Source organism: Leiobunum rupestre, chromosome 6, assembly GCF_980474605.1.
Source record: "Leiobunum rupestre chromosome 6, qqLeiRupe1.1.hap1, whole genome shotgun sequence".
Taxonomy (NCBI): domain Eukaryota; kingdom Metazoa; phylum Arthropoda; class Arachnida; order Opiliones; family Sclerosomatidae; genus Leiobunum; species Leiobunum rupestre.
In genome coordinates, this window is record NC_143389.1 from 23,204,784 (window position 1) to 23,222,497 (window position 17,714).

The 17,714-nt window shown below is 36.2% G+C and overlaps 1 protein-coding gene and 1 long non-coding RNA gene across 2 annotated transcripts in view; one reads left to right on the forward strand and one right to left on the reverse strand.

Moving 5' to 3' along the window:
• The window catches only part of LOC149940417 (nose resistant to fluoxetine protein 6-like), a 39,017-nt gene extending 30,440 nt beyond the window's left edge, over nucleotides 1-8,577 (reverse strand). The window contains exon 1 of the mRNA XM_090178815.1: nucleotides 7,852-8,577. Coding sequence (XP_090034941.1) covers nucleotides 7,852-8,500 — 649 coding nt within the window. The 5' untranslated portion in view covers nucleotides 8,501-8,577. The remainder of the gene's footprint in view (nucleotides 1-7,851) is intronic.
• A 1,731-nt stretch (nucleotides 8,578-10,308) lies between these two features.
• On the forward strand, nucleotides 10,309-17,110 carry LOC149940419 (uncharacterized). Its single transcript, XR_016481408.1, has 3 exons — nucleotides 10,309-10,425; nucleotides 16,316-16,531; nucleotides 16,594-17,110. It is a non-coding gene; the product is annotated as an uncharacterized LOC149940419 (long non-coding RNA).
• Nucleotides 17,111-17,714: the final 604 nt, after the last annotated feature.

Here is a 17,714-nt window from a genome sequence, read left to right on the forward strand (position 1 = left end):
AGACATTTTCGTTGTCAAGTGTCCCCCTCGACGTTCTATGGGTCCTGAAACTTTTAAATTCCTAGATAAAACAGATTTTGAGTTATTGGCCCTATATAGTTTTTTAGCTAACACCCTGTATAGGAAATTAGCATCTACAGGGTGTGTTTTATTTGCTCGAAAAAGTGATTTTTTTCCAAAACAATGTTTTCTAGATAAATGACAGTTGTACTGTATACATTATACGTGCCGGGGGACACTTTCTACCAAAATTGCATCTAAACCGAAAAATATATTCACGTTTTTTGAAAATTTAAATTTTAACCGCTAGGTGCTATAAGAAAATTGTCAATATAAAAATTGTAGAGCGTCACCGAAAACGTACAAAAAGCGTTGGCGCTAAAAAAAATAGGCATCTTTTTCTATTCTGGCCAATGTGCCGAACCGTTTCACCCTATTCATCGTTTTGAAATACAGTATTTCACATTTCGGGGGTCATGAGGCGTGGCACTCTTTTTGAAACCACAATCTGGCTCATTTAGCTATTGACTTTTCCTATTAGTTTTTAACCAAAATAATCATCTTGGCAAGACACAAATCCACACTGGGGATATGAACATCGTCACCAATTTCAATTTGGGCGCTTGAATGTTTGGATTGGTCTTGTTGTAAACCGGTTAATTGGTCCAGTATTCTTACCGCAAAATCTAAATGGCCAGAGTTATTTAGATTTCTTGAGAAATGAGCTAGAACAACAACTTGACGAACTGCCGTTGGCGCAACGAGCAGGACTGTGGTTTCAGCAAGACGGTGCCCCACCTCATTACCACAGAGCCGTGAGAGATTACCTAAACAACGAATTTCCACAACGATGGATAGGGAGAAATGGTCCCGTACACTGGCCAGCAAGGTCGCCGGATCTGACTCCGTTGGATTTCTTTCTTTGGGGCTTCGTCGAGGACAAGGTGTACGCCGCTCTGGTTGAGACCCTTGAAGAGCTGCGTCAACGAATTGTAAGCGCTTGCCGGGAAGTAACCCTGGAAATGATTCAAGCCACCTTCAACAATATGATTGTTCGCGCCCAAGCCTGCATCGCAGCCGAAGGTGGTATTTTCGAAACGTACTTATAAATTTTGTTTGTAAGTAGATAAATAAAATGTATCTTTGTTTTTTTTTTTAATTCGCCTCCTCGATTTTTCAGCGGTGTTATTGCATTAAGCACCAGTTTAACAAATTTCTGACTTTCATAAAGTTATACTACTCTCTAAATGGAATTCAAAAAAAGTTATTTTAGCTTGCCCAACTTGTCACTTTTTCAAGTCGTATTTTTTCAGTGAAAAATACGTCTAATTTTTCGCGCAAACGCTATTTGTACGTTTTTGGTGACGCTCTACAATTTTCCCATTGACAATTTTCTTATAGCACCTGCATGGCGGTTAAAATTTCAATTTTCAAAAAACTTTCTAGAAAATATAGTTTTTGAAAAAACATAACTTTTTCGAGCAAATAAAACCACCCTTTATAGTAAATAAAAACAATCCCGCTTCTTAAGCTGTAATTAAAATTAACGTTAACCTTAATCTTAAATAACTTGTAAATGCCACATACGAAATAGATATAGTTTATACAGATAATAGAATTGGTCGACCCTCTGGTATAAAATATAATTAATTAAACAGTTCTCTTAAAATAAATAAAAAACTAAGTATGTATCTCTGTGTCATATGACCGTGGTGCAATACACCTCCCCCCCCCCCCCCTTCGCAAGCCCAGTTCTTTCCAAAACCCTTCCCGAGGTATGAAATCGCCAGTAAAACGTAGAGAAAAATTCTTAGAATAAAGGTTTAAGCCCTCGCTATCGTCAGAATAATGGTTAAGACAGGCCCCTCGAGATTGAGAACACATTCCGTTTCGTATGTTTATACAGTTAGGATTATCGTTTTTAGTTCGTATTTACCCATGTCTTATCATTTGGAGTTAGTTGCCAATGAGTTTAATCAGTGGTGGACTGGCCATAGAGTGAACCTGCCCGATGGCAGGTGGGCCCCACGGACCGTTCATGAAGTGGGCCCCTCAAACATGATAGCGTTATAGTTGTTAAAGCTGGGGCCCTTTCTGTTCTGGCAGCCCAAAATATTAGACCCAGTCCGCCACTGAGTTTAATTGTCACCAGTTTAATTGTAGTATTTTTATTGTAATATTTGGTGTTTAGTGCAGAGGTGGGCAAACATTGTGATCGTTCATTTTTGAAAATCCTACTGAAACGAGTGAGCGCTTCAAATACGAAGGTCGGTTGGTCTTGTTAAGCGAGAAAGTGAAATTGAGCCAGCTCAGGGTGATCGCCGATTAGTTCGCTCAGTCAGTGATTTTTCACGGCGCGGTGAGCGAAATCGGCCGATCGACGCGCTAGCCTGCTCAATTTTAAGCGCCGCTTACCCTAGCGGCGGGACAATTCGTTCACTAGAAAGCGCGGACGGCGGGCTGAGTGAGATCGCGTAATTTATCATCCCACTGAACGACGGGGTAGACTTTTCCCGGAATTCGCTCAAAGCGCTGTGAGAAAAAAGTTTCATTTCTTATACATTATTTCATAAAAAAAATCGACATTAAAATATTATTTGTATATTTTTTTCTCACCGCGCTGTGAGCGAATTCCGGAAAAAAGACTATCTCGTCACTCAGTGCGTTGAGAAATTCCAATGTTAAACAAGGCGGCCCAGGCCATAATATTAGTTCCACATCAGTGTATTAGAGTGGACAAACATATACACCCTTAGTAGACACAGGTAGGCAAACTAATACAAAAGCTAATGAGGCTACGTGATTTATTATCGTTTGATAAATAAATTGCCACCCTAAGTTAAAGAGTGGATGCCGCCCACCATCAGCTGACCCGGGTGGGCAAACTAATAAAAAATCTGTTGGGCCCATGTGATTTCCTATTGTTTGATATAAAATTCACCACCGCCCACCCTCATGAAATCAACTTTTTTGCCGGTAACTCTCCCTTTAAGGGGGTTGGTCGGAGGGGGCGGAAATTAACGGCACTGCGTGCGCGTTAAAGAGTTCTATCGAATGAGACCAACTGTTTTTTTTTCGGTCACTCTCCCTTTAATAAGAAAGTGCCACACTTATTTATTACTTCTGAACATACACGGTTTGAATAATTTCAATCAGATTTAATCGTTTCAATCAGGATTGAATAATTTTAAATTGAATTTAATGAAAATAATCACGATTAGATCTGATTTAATCGTTAATGAAGGAAGTGACCTGCCCCTCGGTTTGTAATGCATTTAGAAAATCACTGGATGATGTAATTCGACTGACACGTTTTTTCTTAAATTTGAACCAGTTCGCCCCAAATCCTACAAAATATGTAAAATAAGCAAAACCTTTCTAAATATTTAAATTTTTTCAAATACTACATTAAATTTTACACGGAGTTAATACATTTAAATTAATATTGGGCTAGCTTTATCAAATATAATATGATCCCCAATGTTTGTCAAAGATTTTAATAAATAATAGGGCTCCTTCTTATAATTCGTTTCCCTCAGTGTTTTCCAAACTGTGTACCCACCCCGGAACTTATCGGGCTTCAATTTGTAGTGTGTAAAACGTATGCTGTGTATTTAAATAACAAAAATTGATAAATAAAACATCAAGTTGCATTAAGAAATAGTGAAATTTCATTTAAAAAATTTATTCAGAGGGTTTTTTGCTATAATAAAACCGAAACGCATATTTGTGCCACCCCCCCCCCCCCCCCCAAATTGGGGGTTCTGTTACAATGGGCGAGTCGAAAGCAAGGAACGGTGTTAAAATTGATATTAACTATTCTCACTACTGAAATCGGTTATTTTGAACACAATTTTAACTTTAAAGTAACTAATTGAATGATATACTTATATGCTCATTTGAAATTGATTTTGTTAATTTGTGCTCGCGAATCATGTTGTATGGTTCCTCCCTGTTATAAAAGGGAATTATTAGGGCGAATAAATATTATTATTATTTCCAAAAACTTTCCCGAGGTATGAAATCGCCAGTAAAACGCAAAGAAAAATTCTTAGAATAAAGGTTTAAGCCCTCGCTATCGTCAGAATAATGGTTAAGACAGGCCCCTCGAGATTGAGAACACATTCTGTTTCGTATGATTATACAGTTAGGATTATAGTCTTATCATTTGGAGTTAGTTGCCATTGAGTTTAATTGTCACCAGTTTAATTGTAGTATTTTTATTGTAATATTTGGTGTTTAGTGTATCAATTGATATTTTGCCCCCCCTCTTTCGAGCCCAAGATTCCCGAAATTATGAATGCAGGGACTGATCCCATGGAAAATCGTGATAAATAATCTAATAAGCCTTTCTATAAAGTCATTTCACTTGCCGAAGTAATGTCTTGTTTTAATGTATCGCTTTCGTCACGAGATACGTAGGAGTTCAGTTCAGTTTCAAAGGTAAGATCTATATAAAAAGGTCGACTCGTGGAATTTTAATTCATGTCTTATTCAATTTGTTAAAATGTTCCACACGCTCTTTAATATGATAGCGTAAAAGGCTCGCGCATTTTGTTTTATTTCAGGGAGCACGCGCGAAATCGCTCGAGCCCATTTACGCTAAAATATCAAGACGCGCGTGGAACTTTTTAACAAGTTGAATAAGACATAAATAGAGTTTAAGCTAGCGTCTATTGGCTATCATAGTGAAACGTCACTACTACGTCACGAATGACGCGGCCGATACATCTAAACAACAAGGCGAATGTTACTTTATAGAAAGGCCTATTGATAAAACCAAGGCTATAGAAGAGATGGTTGAGTCACTATCCCGCTATACAATAGGATAAAAAACGAATGGCCTAGTCACTTCACCCCTCCCCCCCCCCCCTTCCATTTCTCGTCGTAGCTCAAGCTTGGTAAAATTTAGACTAGAACAGGTTGCCTCGAAAAGGGGGTTTTGGTTTATGCGTCGTCTGATTCTAGGTCTTTTACTCAGCCTTCTATTGAAGTACATGACGTCACCTGGTTCGGAAAATTCTAGCCTTCTCAAAGTTACAGGTGACGTCACCTGGTTTGTCCAATAGCATTTTTATGCGTACATGCGACCCCTTAGTCGTAGCTCTCTCGAGATACGCTTTTTAGCGCCACATCGCGGTATAAACGGTGTTAACTTTTGAAAATAATAAATAAATTAAATAATATTTTTAAACTGAAATTTTAAGAAATCGTTGTAAAATTTTATTCAAATAATTTTCTATTTAAAGGTTTAAAAAAATAGGAAAACAATTTTTAATATAAAATAATTTCACATTATTAATTTCTAAAATTTATAGCAATTGATTTATTAAATATAAATTATTAATATGAAATTAAACATATTTTAATGTGTGAAGGTTGATATTTGATATTTTTAAAGTGAACTATTTTTAATTCATTTAATAGCATGCATAAAACCCTATTTTAAATAATAGAAATCAACAAGATTGATTCTTAAAATTCAAGTTTTTATTAATTTTGTTTTCTAGACTAGATACCATTTTGGTACTTACAGAATGTTGACCAAAGCCTAAGGAGAGTTAATTTATTAATAACTCATTTTTTATTTATAATAAATATATGTATGTAAATGTTTCTGTTAAATATAAACTTTTTGATTGATTATTTAACATTTTTTGAATTAAATTTACCTTTAAATGTTTAGCAATCGTATGGAAATGGAATTTTCCGATGAAAACAGAACAATCTTGTACTTCGTTGACAAACCGAAGCTTGACGCGGGCGCTAGAAGGCGCTATTAGAGTAAATAAATAATTTTCTATTTCTAATTCCGGTGGCTCTATTGCACGAAATACCGCATCCCAGGAGAGCTAGAAACCGAGGTGGGGAAAGGAAGTTACTCTTTCAATGCCAAAGTGACTCAACCATCTCTTCTATAGGCTTGATAAAACTAAGGTCAAAGAGTATTTTTATGTTATGTTTAAATCCCACCACTTAAAGTATTTGAATAGAGAAAATAACAATAGTCGTGGTGGCCTAACCACCACGAGAGTTAAATAGAACTATTCCCCTAAATATAAAAAATATTATATTAATTTTATCCCTATTTTGTTTAATAGTGTTTAGTTTATTATTTAGTGTTAAATATAGATTTTGTAATTGATTACAGACAAAGGGTTTCCATTCTGAATTCGAATCTTTCCTATTTCCCTTTCCCTTTTAAATAACCCCCTCTCTCTGATTTGAATCACCCCACGATTCGCACTGTGTCGCCATCTTCCCCCGCCTTGCTGAATTAATATCTTTGAGCAAGGGCTACGAATATATCGTAGACCGTGTTCGTTATCCCAACCCGATACGATACGCGTTAGGAATTATCTCGAGAGGTTGCATGTATTATAAAAGGTTTCACGTGGGGCTTAGGAAAAATAACGTTTTACGAAATTACCCCAAAATGTATTTCACTCTTATCATAAGCAAAATAATATAACCCGTGGGTGGGGTGGCGGAGTGCTTAGCACTTAGGTCTCTTAGCAAAAGGAGCCGGGTTCGATCATAGCTTGTGGCACTGGCTTAAAACTAGGAACAACTCTTTCGGCGTTGAGTTTCCAAGTTCTCTCTCCACTATTTTAAGGGGATTTCCCACGAGCTCTTCGGTTTCCCGCTCCATAAAAACTTGTTGAGGTTAACGGTAATAGTTAGTGTAGGGAGCTGTTGGCTCGCGTGGCTTGCAGGGCTTGCCACCACCCTCCTACGCATTGTTACCCGGCCACCTGAAGTAAAGGCTTTAAAAGTCGATCGGTGACTTAGGCCCAGCTGATTATTAAATCCTTACCTCTACTTGTAATGCTTATCCTGCCGTATCGCGTATGGTAAGATAACTCAGACGGCGTTGGTCCAGCCTACGAGGGAAAAAATCCTCTCTGCGCGCGCTTCCCTCACACGTAGTTGTTTGTTAAGTAAACATAGTGACGTCTAAAAAACCGTCAGCGACATCGAGATGGAAATCTGCCGCGATAAGCATTCCAAGTAGAGGTATGGATTCATGTATAACCCTAAAAGTTAAAAATGGCCATAGACGTAATGTAAACCGCGTCTTCTCCCTCAAAAAATCAAAGCCGTTTGTGGTGTCATCTATTGGCAAAACAAAGTACTACATTATTATAGTTCACTGAAATATTTTAAAATTTTATAATTAAATCTCTAAAGATCTAAAATAACTGAAATGACTTAAAACATTAATTAAATGTAAGTTAAATAATGTGTGAGTTTTATATATATTACAGATGTCACTACGGCTGACCTTAAATATTAACCTTTGGGTTGTCTGACTCTGCTTCGATTGTCTCCGAATACAGTTGACGCTTTGTTTTTAGACTTGGTTTGCTTTTAACCAAAATAAATATTATTTTTCTTATGTTTTAACTAATTATTGAAACCAAAGTAGTTAACTTACTTTTGAATACCGACTAGTTAATATTTTGAAAAACGTTTACGTTCAACTATGAAGCTTGAATGAGCGCCATATTTCTTTCGTTTCTACTGAATGCGAAAGGGGCGCTGCAGTCGGAAACTCGTTTTCCCCGTTTCACCCCTATTTTATCGTGGTATCTTATCCTCTCACAAGGGTTCGACTATACTTAACCAATTATAGAAGAAATCAACTTTTGCATTACGTCTCTGGCGGTGTTTAACTTATATGGTTATATTATTTTTCTTATGCTCTTATTGGTTCTTTGGACAAACACTATACCAATTAATTTTCCACTTTTAACTAGTATGAGTAACGAATACACCATTAGGAAATGATATCATAGAACGCCGAAAGCAGTAAAGTTTATGATGTAAGAAAATTAAAATAATATTTACTTCTCAATGCCCAATTTTTGTTTATATTATTTAGAACGTATAACACATCACTCTTGCATCGGTTCCAGTTTATCAAATCATCACTCGTTGCCAAATATCGATAAAACGTGTCAGAATTCAGTGAATTTTTGGCATTTTCAATTAAAAAGCTAAGTAACGCTTCGGCATCGGAAAAGACTTCTTTAAAATATTGAAAAAATGATTCGTGGTCCAGTCGAACTTTGGTAAGAATTGTTAATCCGGGTAAAATATTACTTAAATTTTCGAGCATTATTTTGTTGCTATTTGTTTCAGCGCTATAAACGTATTTATTTATTGAAGATAACATATTTTTTAAATTTTGTTCAGACTTTAATGTTGAACTACCGTTGAATTCTTTGTTCCGACTTCCTTTGAGGAATATTTTATGTTTTTCGCTGTTGTTACTGTTAATCACGAAATTGGTATTATTCGTGTGTGGAAGCACCAGCCTTTCTGACGTACGTTCGCTGTTCAGGTTAAGAGACGCTTCAATCACTTGAGAGTTCAACTTAGTTGACTGATTCGATCCTTTCCGGGTCGTACTTCCTACATGAATGTCTCGGCATTTGACGAAATATTCCATTGTCCAAGTACACAGAATGAGCGATAGAACTGTGGTTTTGTACATGATCGTAGAGGTTTAATTAACACGTAATTTTGGAACCGGCTGCTCGGCTTGAACGCGAGCTTTGAATGACACGTACCTTCATTGTTGAAAAGGCGCTCTTCCCTACCTGTACTACAGAGGCTCATGTAGGGGTAATCTATCGAATTGACATTTGAATAAAACAACTACAACAAACGAAATGCCGTTATCATAATTTACAACGTTTAAGCAAACTTCATTTTATCATTGCTGGAATCGATTTGTATATAAAATAGATTTATTATTATACATTATTACTGCCATAAAATTGGCATTGTCCATTGTTTAATTTGATTGCAATAAACTAGAAATACGATTGCGATCAATATTTTTCAAAGTGAGGCTGCTTGGAACCCAAAAAATAAAATACTTTCTCGATAATAATCAGTTAGGCTAATACACGAGGCACCACCTTAGGCCCAAGTCATCCAGCGAATTTTAAAGCCATTAATTCAGGTGGCCGGGTTACAATGCGTAGGAGGGTGGTGGCAAGCCCTTCATGCCACTCGAGCCAACAGCTCCATACACTAACTGTTACCGTTGACCTCAAAAAGTTTTTAATGAAGGGGAAACCGAAGAGCTCGTGGAAAAACCCCTTAAACCAGTGGGGAGAGAACTTGCAAACTCAACGCGGAAGGAGTTGTTCTGAGTTTTCACCCAGTGCAGCAAGCTGGGATCGAACCTGGCTCCTTTTGCTGCGAGGTGAAAGGGATACCATTCCCCTCCTCGTAACGAGGAGTACAATTGGAAAGACCGCACCCTAAATAACATAACAAATAAGCGAACCACCTTCAATTAAAATAACTATTTATTTAAAAAATAACCCAATGTATGTATGGTTTTAACTTGAGATAACTAATCATATATCTATAAATCACCAAAAACCACTATAATTTACGAAATGTGACAATTTCCGCAATACCCTGCCTCCCCCCTGGAACATTTAGTAATGCTTGTACTGGCTGTGGGATCTTGTGTACTCCACTTGAAAGGTTTAGGGCGGACTATGTTAGTTTGGGAGAGCAGCTATAAGAACACAATTAGCCGACTAAAAAACTAATGAGTCTTTTACTTGATTCATTATCGATAGAAAATGAGACGACTAGATTGAATGAAATATTACAAAACTACTTTATTTTACAATAAGGTGCTCATCTGGAGCTTAGAAATTAAGGGGTTTCTCCATTTGGGAGATACTGAAAAAATTGACCACTTAGGTCCGGCTCTAAAATTCTACTACTCGTCTATTGAAAAGACGATATATAACTACAAGGTTGCTAGAGATTAATCAATAATTATGCCCATGAACATTCTTCATTTTAATGAAGCGTTGGATTTATTAAGAATCAAATGGTTTCTAACGAACTAACTGCGTACTAAAACAATATCTCAATCATAGAATGGAAGCTGAAGCTTTATCTAGTGTATCTTGTTTGTCGCTAGTCTTCAAGGCGGAATTGGGTTGACGAAGCTATTTCCGGTTTCTGTGATTGGTAAATTTTTTAAACGTTTTCAATTCTCATGTACGGCTTTCGTTAGCTCAAGTGAAAGGCTTAACTAAAAGGTGTTTTGTGCTTTTTAGATTAGTGTTCTCCGATCCACAATTAAGTTTTTATTATATAAATAATTTTTATATAAAATTTCTGTTGATATTATGATTATAACTACTATGACTAATGACATTTGGATAACATCCAAAAGGTAAGCATAAATACCATAGTCATCAACTTCGCTCATGTAAATTTCGTTGTACTAAATATTTAATTTCAATTTTTTTTAGAAATAAGTTATAATGGTAAAACTTGCTACTATGGTCCATGTAACTCAAGGGAAAACCCAAAAACTAAAAGTGTGAATGGAGCACCTGGAGTTTTTTTTTGTGAAATTTCCTTCGCCTAAATCTGAAGGTAAGAGGTGTAAAACAAGACGTACGACGGTCAGAATACACACAATCCTTCTAATGTGTTAAGTTTTTTTTTAGCTATTCACAGCAACCTGCAACGCCGGTATCACAACCAATATATATCCACTGCCACACATAATTGTATTTACACATAGAAGATTCCTTCGATCAGTGTCTTTCTTATTTTTTACTTCTGATCACACTTATTTGTTACTTCTGGTCATACGTTGCAAGCATCGCGTTCTGCTCCGATAAGTGTCACACTTATCTTTTACTTTTGGTCATATGAGAACGGCCTCCGATAAGTGTCACACTTATTTGTTACTTCAGGTCATACGTTGTAAGCCTAGCGTATTACTCCGATAAGTGTCACACTTCTTTGTTACTTCAGGCCATACGTTGCAAGCATCACGTACTGCTCCGATAAGTGTCACACTTATTTGTTACATTTGGTCATATTAGAACGGCCTCCGTTAAGTGCAAGGACGTATATAAGGGGGGGGGGGTTTAGGGGGTTCAAACACCCCCCTTAGGACTCGATTCCTTTCTTACGAAAGGAGCGCAACATTAAGAAATAAACAGTAAGACGTAAAAATGAATTGAAATATCCGCAACGCAGCGCAGTAAAATATATTAATATATTAAATATATTAATAGGATCATTAACTAAATATGTTTTAGGACTAACTTGTACATGTTATAACTAAATAAAGAACAGAGAACCACTGTTGTACAATAAACTTTAAAACTTTATTAAAAAGCTTTGCTACGGCCGTTTCGGCGCTAAAACTGGCGACGTCGTCAGGCAAAACTAATCTAGATACAATTTTTGGCCGAGAGTTATTGAGAGAAACAGAGTAAACACGGTTCGAGTGTAGGCACAAGAATAACAACAATACATTTTATACCAAAGCAATATTCCCCTGGTTAAGTAACTGTACATAGTGCGTAGCAATCTCCTGGGCGGGGACATCAATGTTGTTAATAAGTCGATTAGCAATTTTTAATTTCACAATTTCTATAGACTCTCTAATGTTCAATTTTATTGGGTTGTTTTCTTTGGAGATTAGTTTTGCATTATTGGTGTCTATAGTGTGTGAAACCCCCCGAACATGTTCAACAATGGCTTTGGGCCTTTTTAGTCTAAGATCCGCATTGTGGTTGCTCTTTAGCTTGCTATACGTATCGTCATTTAGAGTTTCGTCAACCGCTTTTTCCTATTCACCTTTATCCAAAATGACTGTACATCCCCCTTTGTCTGCTTTACATATTATAATTGACTTATCATTTTTCAGAGACTTGAGAGCTGGAAAAACACAGATCGAACCAAAATAGCCCAAACTTAACACCAGGTGAATTTGCAGCTCTCAAGTCTCTGATAAGTCAATTATAATCTGTAAAGCAGACAAAGGGGGGTGTACAGTCATTTTGGATAAAGGTGAATATGAAAAAGCGGTTGACGAAACTTTAAATGACGATACGTATAGCAAGCTAAAGAGCAACCCTATAAATAGTTTTCACAACAAAGTTAAGAGTACGGTGAAAAGTTGCCTACAACTAAACAATAAGGAACAGGAATCGCTAATACCCTCCAAGTTTATAGCCCCCAGATTCTACCTATCGCCAAAAATACACAAAGAAGTACTAAAGTTTAGACCGATTGTCCCGAACATCAACTCTTCATCGGAACGCATCGCAAAATGAATCGTCAAATGCTTCGGATATTTAGTAAATAAACATAAATATTATGTAAAAAATTCTAAAGAACTTATACAAGATCTAAAGAAATCGGGTTCTAGCTAAATGGAAACATAGTGTAAACGATTTAAATATATTCATCGACTACTTAAACTCACAAAACCTTAATATAAAATTCACAGTAGAAGTGGAGTTAGGGGGTAAAATTACATTCTTAGATACCTTAATTCAGAAGAACGACACATCGTTTACCACGACCGTCTTTAGAAAACCTTTTGCAATAGTAGCACCACCACACTACAAATCCACACATCCCTTCTCTCAGAAAAAATCTGCGTTTCTCTCATACGTTGAAAGAGCGTTTAACATTTGTAGCGAAAAATTGGAATATAACCACGAAATTAATTTCATTAGAATGGTAGCACTTAATAGGGGTTTTGATTTAAATTTCGTCAATAAGATCATTTATTTTGTACAAAATAAAGCCGAAACCTTGAACCCCACCAAGCTCAAGCCGTTTGATAAGAAGGACAACTTCATAATATTACCCTATAGCAAACTCACAGAAAAAATAGGCCACCTGTGTAAAAATAATCACGTTAAACCGATTTTCAAACCCATTAACAAGATTGGAAATTATTTGCCAACTAGAAAAGACACAGTAGATAAGGCTGACCAGAGTGGAATCTATTTACTATCATGCAGTTGCTCAATGGGCTACGTAGGCCAAACGAAACGTTGCCTATCAGCCAGATTAAAGCAGAGAATATAAAGCCCAGGGAATGGAAGGTGTAGCTCCGTCTAGTGGAACTTTTGCGCCTCTCGTTTTTAAAGAGAGACCGGGTTGCGTTAACCGTTTCCGGTTACTCTGATTTACTTTGCCGGAAGTTTCTAGTTCGGCCAAAACACGCGGCCAAAAATATCAATCCTTCCATTCCTGGGGCTTTATATTCTTTGATTAAAGGAACACAATGCGGATCTTAGACTAAAAAGGCCCAAAGCCATTGTTGAACATGTTCGGGGGGTTTCACACACTATAGACACCAATAATGCAAAACTAATCTCCAAAGAAAACAACCCAATAAAATTGAACATTAGAGAGTCTATAGAAATTGTGAAATTAAAAATTGCTAATCGACTTATTAACAACATTGATGTCCCCGCCTAGGAGATTGCTATGCACTATGTACAGTTACTTAACCAGGGGAATATTGCTTTGGTATAAAATGTATTGTTGTTATTCTTGTGGCTACACTCGAACCGTGTTTACTCTGTTTCTCTCAATAACTCTCGGCCAAAAATTGTATCTAGATTAGTTTTGCCTGACGACGTCGCCAGTTTTAGCGCCGAAACGGCCGTAGCATAGCTTTTTAATAAAGTTTTAAAGTTTATTGTACAACAGTGGTTCTCTGTTCTTTATTTAGGATCATTAATATTATAATTTTCTCGCAAATGTATTAAAAAACTTCGTTTGATACACATGCGGAAATGTCATTGTCACTCGTCCCAAGTCTAGCCAGTACTTTAAATATGCGTTATTGAACTTATTGCTTACGAAAAATTTCGCGCTCGCTACGCTCGCGATTTCATCTGGTTGTGTAATAACTCGTCCCCCCCCCTTAGACTTTCTATATCTACGTGCTTGGTTAAGTGTCACACTTATTTGTTACTTCAGATCATACGTTGCAAGCTTCGCGTATTACTCCGATAAGTGCCACATTTATGTGTTACTTTGGGTCATATTGGAACGGCCTTGAAAAATGCCAGATATAAACTCGCTTATAGTCCACGCATATTTCCAATGTTGGAAGTTAAGGGGGTACGTCTACCTTTCCCAAAAAACCTTACTTTGAATTAAAATTAAGCAACGTAATTGCAATTCTAGGTTATATGGAAACCACAGCTATTCAAAAATATAACTTACATGAAAATCGGACTTAAATTAAGGAACGTTATGCCAACTCTCAGATGGAGATATAAGTGACACACTTATTTCTTACTTTTGGTCATTTTAGAACGGCCTTCGATTAGTGTCACACTTATTTGTAACTTCAGATCATACGTTGTAAGCACAACGTATTACTCCGATAAGTGTCACACTTATTTGTTACTTCAGGTCATACGTTGTAAGCATCGCGTATTACTCCGATAAGTGTCACCCTTATTTGTTTCTTTTTTGTCATATTAGAACGGCCTCCGATAAGTGTCACACTTATTTGAAACTTCAGGTCATACGCGTATGGTCTCTATAACCACTCGTATTTCCAATGTTGGAAGTTAAGGGGGTACGTCTACGCTGTCCAAAAAACCTTACTAAGAATTAAACTTAAGCAACGTAATTGTAATTCTAGGTTATATGGAAATCACACCTATCCAAAAAAATAACTTTCATGAAAGTCGGACTTAAATTAAGGAACCTTATGTAGATTTTTAGGCGAAAATATAAACACACGAAAATTGGGGTCCCGTCAATTACCCTGAAAACTATACTTAAATTTAATATTTACTGATATAACCGAAGTTGTAGGTCCGCTGAATCCTTACCTATCCAATAATATATTTTTTAACGTTATCGGACTTAATTTTAAATAAAAATGACCAACTTCAATGTTTGATCTGCAGAGGAACGTTCAGGAAAAAGAGGTTTCGTATCGAAACCAAGAAAATAAATGCCACTAACGCTGTGAAAAATTTTGCTAATAAAATAAGATTAATTAAAAACTCTGAAAGGAAAAGGCGGTTGATAGAGAAGTTATTTTGGTATTTATACGAGTAAATCGAGACTTTTAACGGACAAAAACAACAAATTAAATCAAACTCAACAATTCAAATTTTAAAAATTACAACTTTCTTCTTCTGTTACAAAATTTGGACTACTTTGGTCCCCTTCCCTTTCCAACGTCCCTTTCGGTAATTGGGCCGGGAAGGGCCATAAAATCGAGTGACTCACAAAAGGGGACTTCTAAGAAAAAACTCTCACCACGGGTGGTCAGAGGTCGTAAAATAAGGGTTCGGCACACGACAAGATATAATGTTATAATATAAAGTCCATAGTTTAGTTTTAATTCTTCTTAAGTTTAGAAAATGTTAGAGTTCATAATTAAATCTTAAGTTTGAAATTAAGTTTAAAATTAAATGCTTCTTTAAGTTGAAAGTCGTAACAGTTATGTAGTTCTAAACTCAAAGAGGAAGACGCTGAATCTTTTACTTCTGTATTCCTTAAAGAACAAATTAAAGCTATGACAACGTCGAAATACGGAATATGGTGGGATCGTTGTTTGCTCAATTGGTGTTGTTACGTGGACAAAATCCAAAGCATCGTATCAAATCATAAGGAAATCCAATGTTATACCTATGTCCACAACCAGAACGTTGTATAACCATAGCCATAATGTAGACAACTGTAGTGAATTCAATTATTATAAATTAGTGAAAATGGTAAAAGAAACAAAGTTTTCTGACTTTGAAGAACACCAGAAATATTTCGTCTTACTACTAAATGAACTTGATGTCAAGCCGACTTAGTTTGCCACCAAATATTACATTACTAAGGGGATTTAAGGAAATTTCACTAGAACACAATGATCTTGACAATATTGAAGATGTTGAAAAAGGAACTTCTACTCCTCCACTTGCTACTCATATGTTACTACTGATACTGAGAGAAATAACCACCATAATTTGGATTCCATTTGCTCACTTTCCGACAACAACAGCTACATATAATGCATTATACACCATAATCTGGGAAGCTATTAGAAGGCTTCTCGTGAATTCACAATTCTTGGTGTAGTTGGTGACGGAGCTGCCACTAACCGCAACTTTTTCACATATGTCATACAAATTTTGAGGGAGGAAATGAAAATGTGCTATATTTCAACTAAATATTTTACTCATTTGATGAAGAGAGACCAATTTTTTTAAATCTGACGCACCTTAATGAATGAAAACTACGATGAATGCAATATTCTCTTGAAGTTGAAAGATGTTGAAAAATGGAGAAGCTGTTAATGCTAGTCCGATTTTTAGATTGTATTACATGCAGCTTAAAGACATATAGGACAGTTTAAGCACATTTAAAAATTAACTTACTATTAAGTTTTCCTAACTTCTCAGGCTAAAATGAAGGTGGATGGATTTTTAAAAATTATTCTGAATCATAAATGATAACATTGACTTTGTACTTTTTCCTTTAGATAAGTTACGCCACATAGGTCCTTATTGAAACGGCTGCTGTCGCAATGGAGTTGGTGTTTAAGAATCACAAAGTGCGATATAACGAAAAATTGGCATTCCTCAGAGTATTCAACAAATTATTTGACTTATGCAATTTTAGGAACTGTACTAAAGCATCTCGATATCTGAAAGTAAATAAAGCTCCTTTTTGTTCAGTGGATGATGCAAGACTAAAGGTAAATCGTAGACACATAATAACATACATCTAACCTGTTTTTAATAATTTTCCCCACTTTAGTAGTTAGAAAAGGACTACTTGAATTATTTAAACGACTGAGACAAATAAGTCATGAGCCGTCCAGGTGACTTTTCAAAATCAGAGATGGAGAGAGAGAGAGAGTTTAGTTTTTAAAACAGGACTTTAATATGTTACAATTACATATACATTGTACATTTCATACGTTTCGCAGTTAATATTTCAAGGGAAACTTTTGGTTATACCAAGTTCAGATATGTAAGTGTTCGGATTCGGTGCGCGTTCCCGGTGTGCACAGACACGCGCAGTTACAATTTGTTTAACTTGTTTAAAAATTTTGGCACTTTGGTCGTTAAAGTTAAAATTTACATTTTCTTTTCTTAGCGAGTAATAAAATTCCAATAAACTTCTTTTCATTATGATAAAAATAAAATTACAAAAATCATGTTGCCAGTTTTGGACGAGGAACCAATAGTCGAATTTGGAATGCTAATGACTGCAAAGTTCCTCGATCCACGAAAGCGCTAGATCAATGAAGCAAAAAAAATGTTAAAAACCCTCGGTCAAAACCATATAAATTTTTTGGTACAAAATTATACTATAAAATAGATAAAAGTATTAAAAAGTGTACTACTGTAAAATCTTTTGTAACCTTGTTGAATGTATGGTTGATTAATTTCGGGATCGATAATATAAAAAATGTTATGAATTCTTGAATGTATACATAAAATTATTTCCTAATTTATAATTTACGGCTTTATAATGTATATTACAAATAAAAGTCAATTGTACTCTAATATTTACCGGCCATGCACGAGCAATATTTGCTCATATGGCCAATCGGAAGATGCGATATTTATTAATGTTCAAATATGTAACTAAACAAGCATCAATAAATGAAATTAAAAAAAAATGACAAAATCGACAATGGGGCAGGTCAGGTACACGTTAGTTAAGTCACCGACGGCCGGGTAGAAGTGACACGACGGGGTGTCACCACTGTCCGGAAAGTGAAAAAGTCGAGAAGGCGAAGGCAGCGCCCGGTGAAGAAGGACGCCACTGAACAGCGGTTTCCATACGCGTACTGAAGGTACAAATTCGAGAGGTCATCCACATGAGAGAGACTCCGTCCGTGAAAGCCATTTGAAATCGAAATCGGTGCG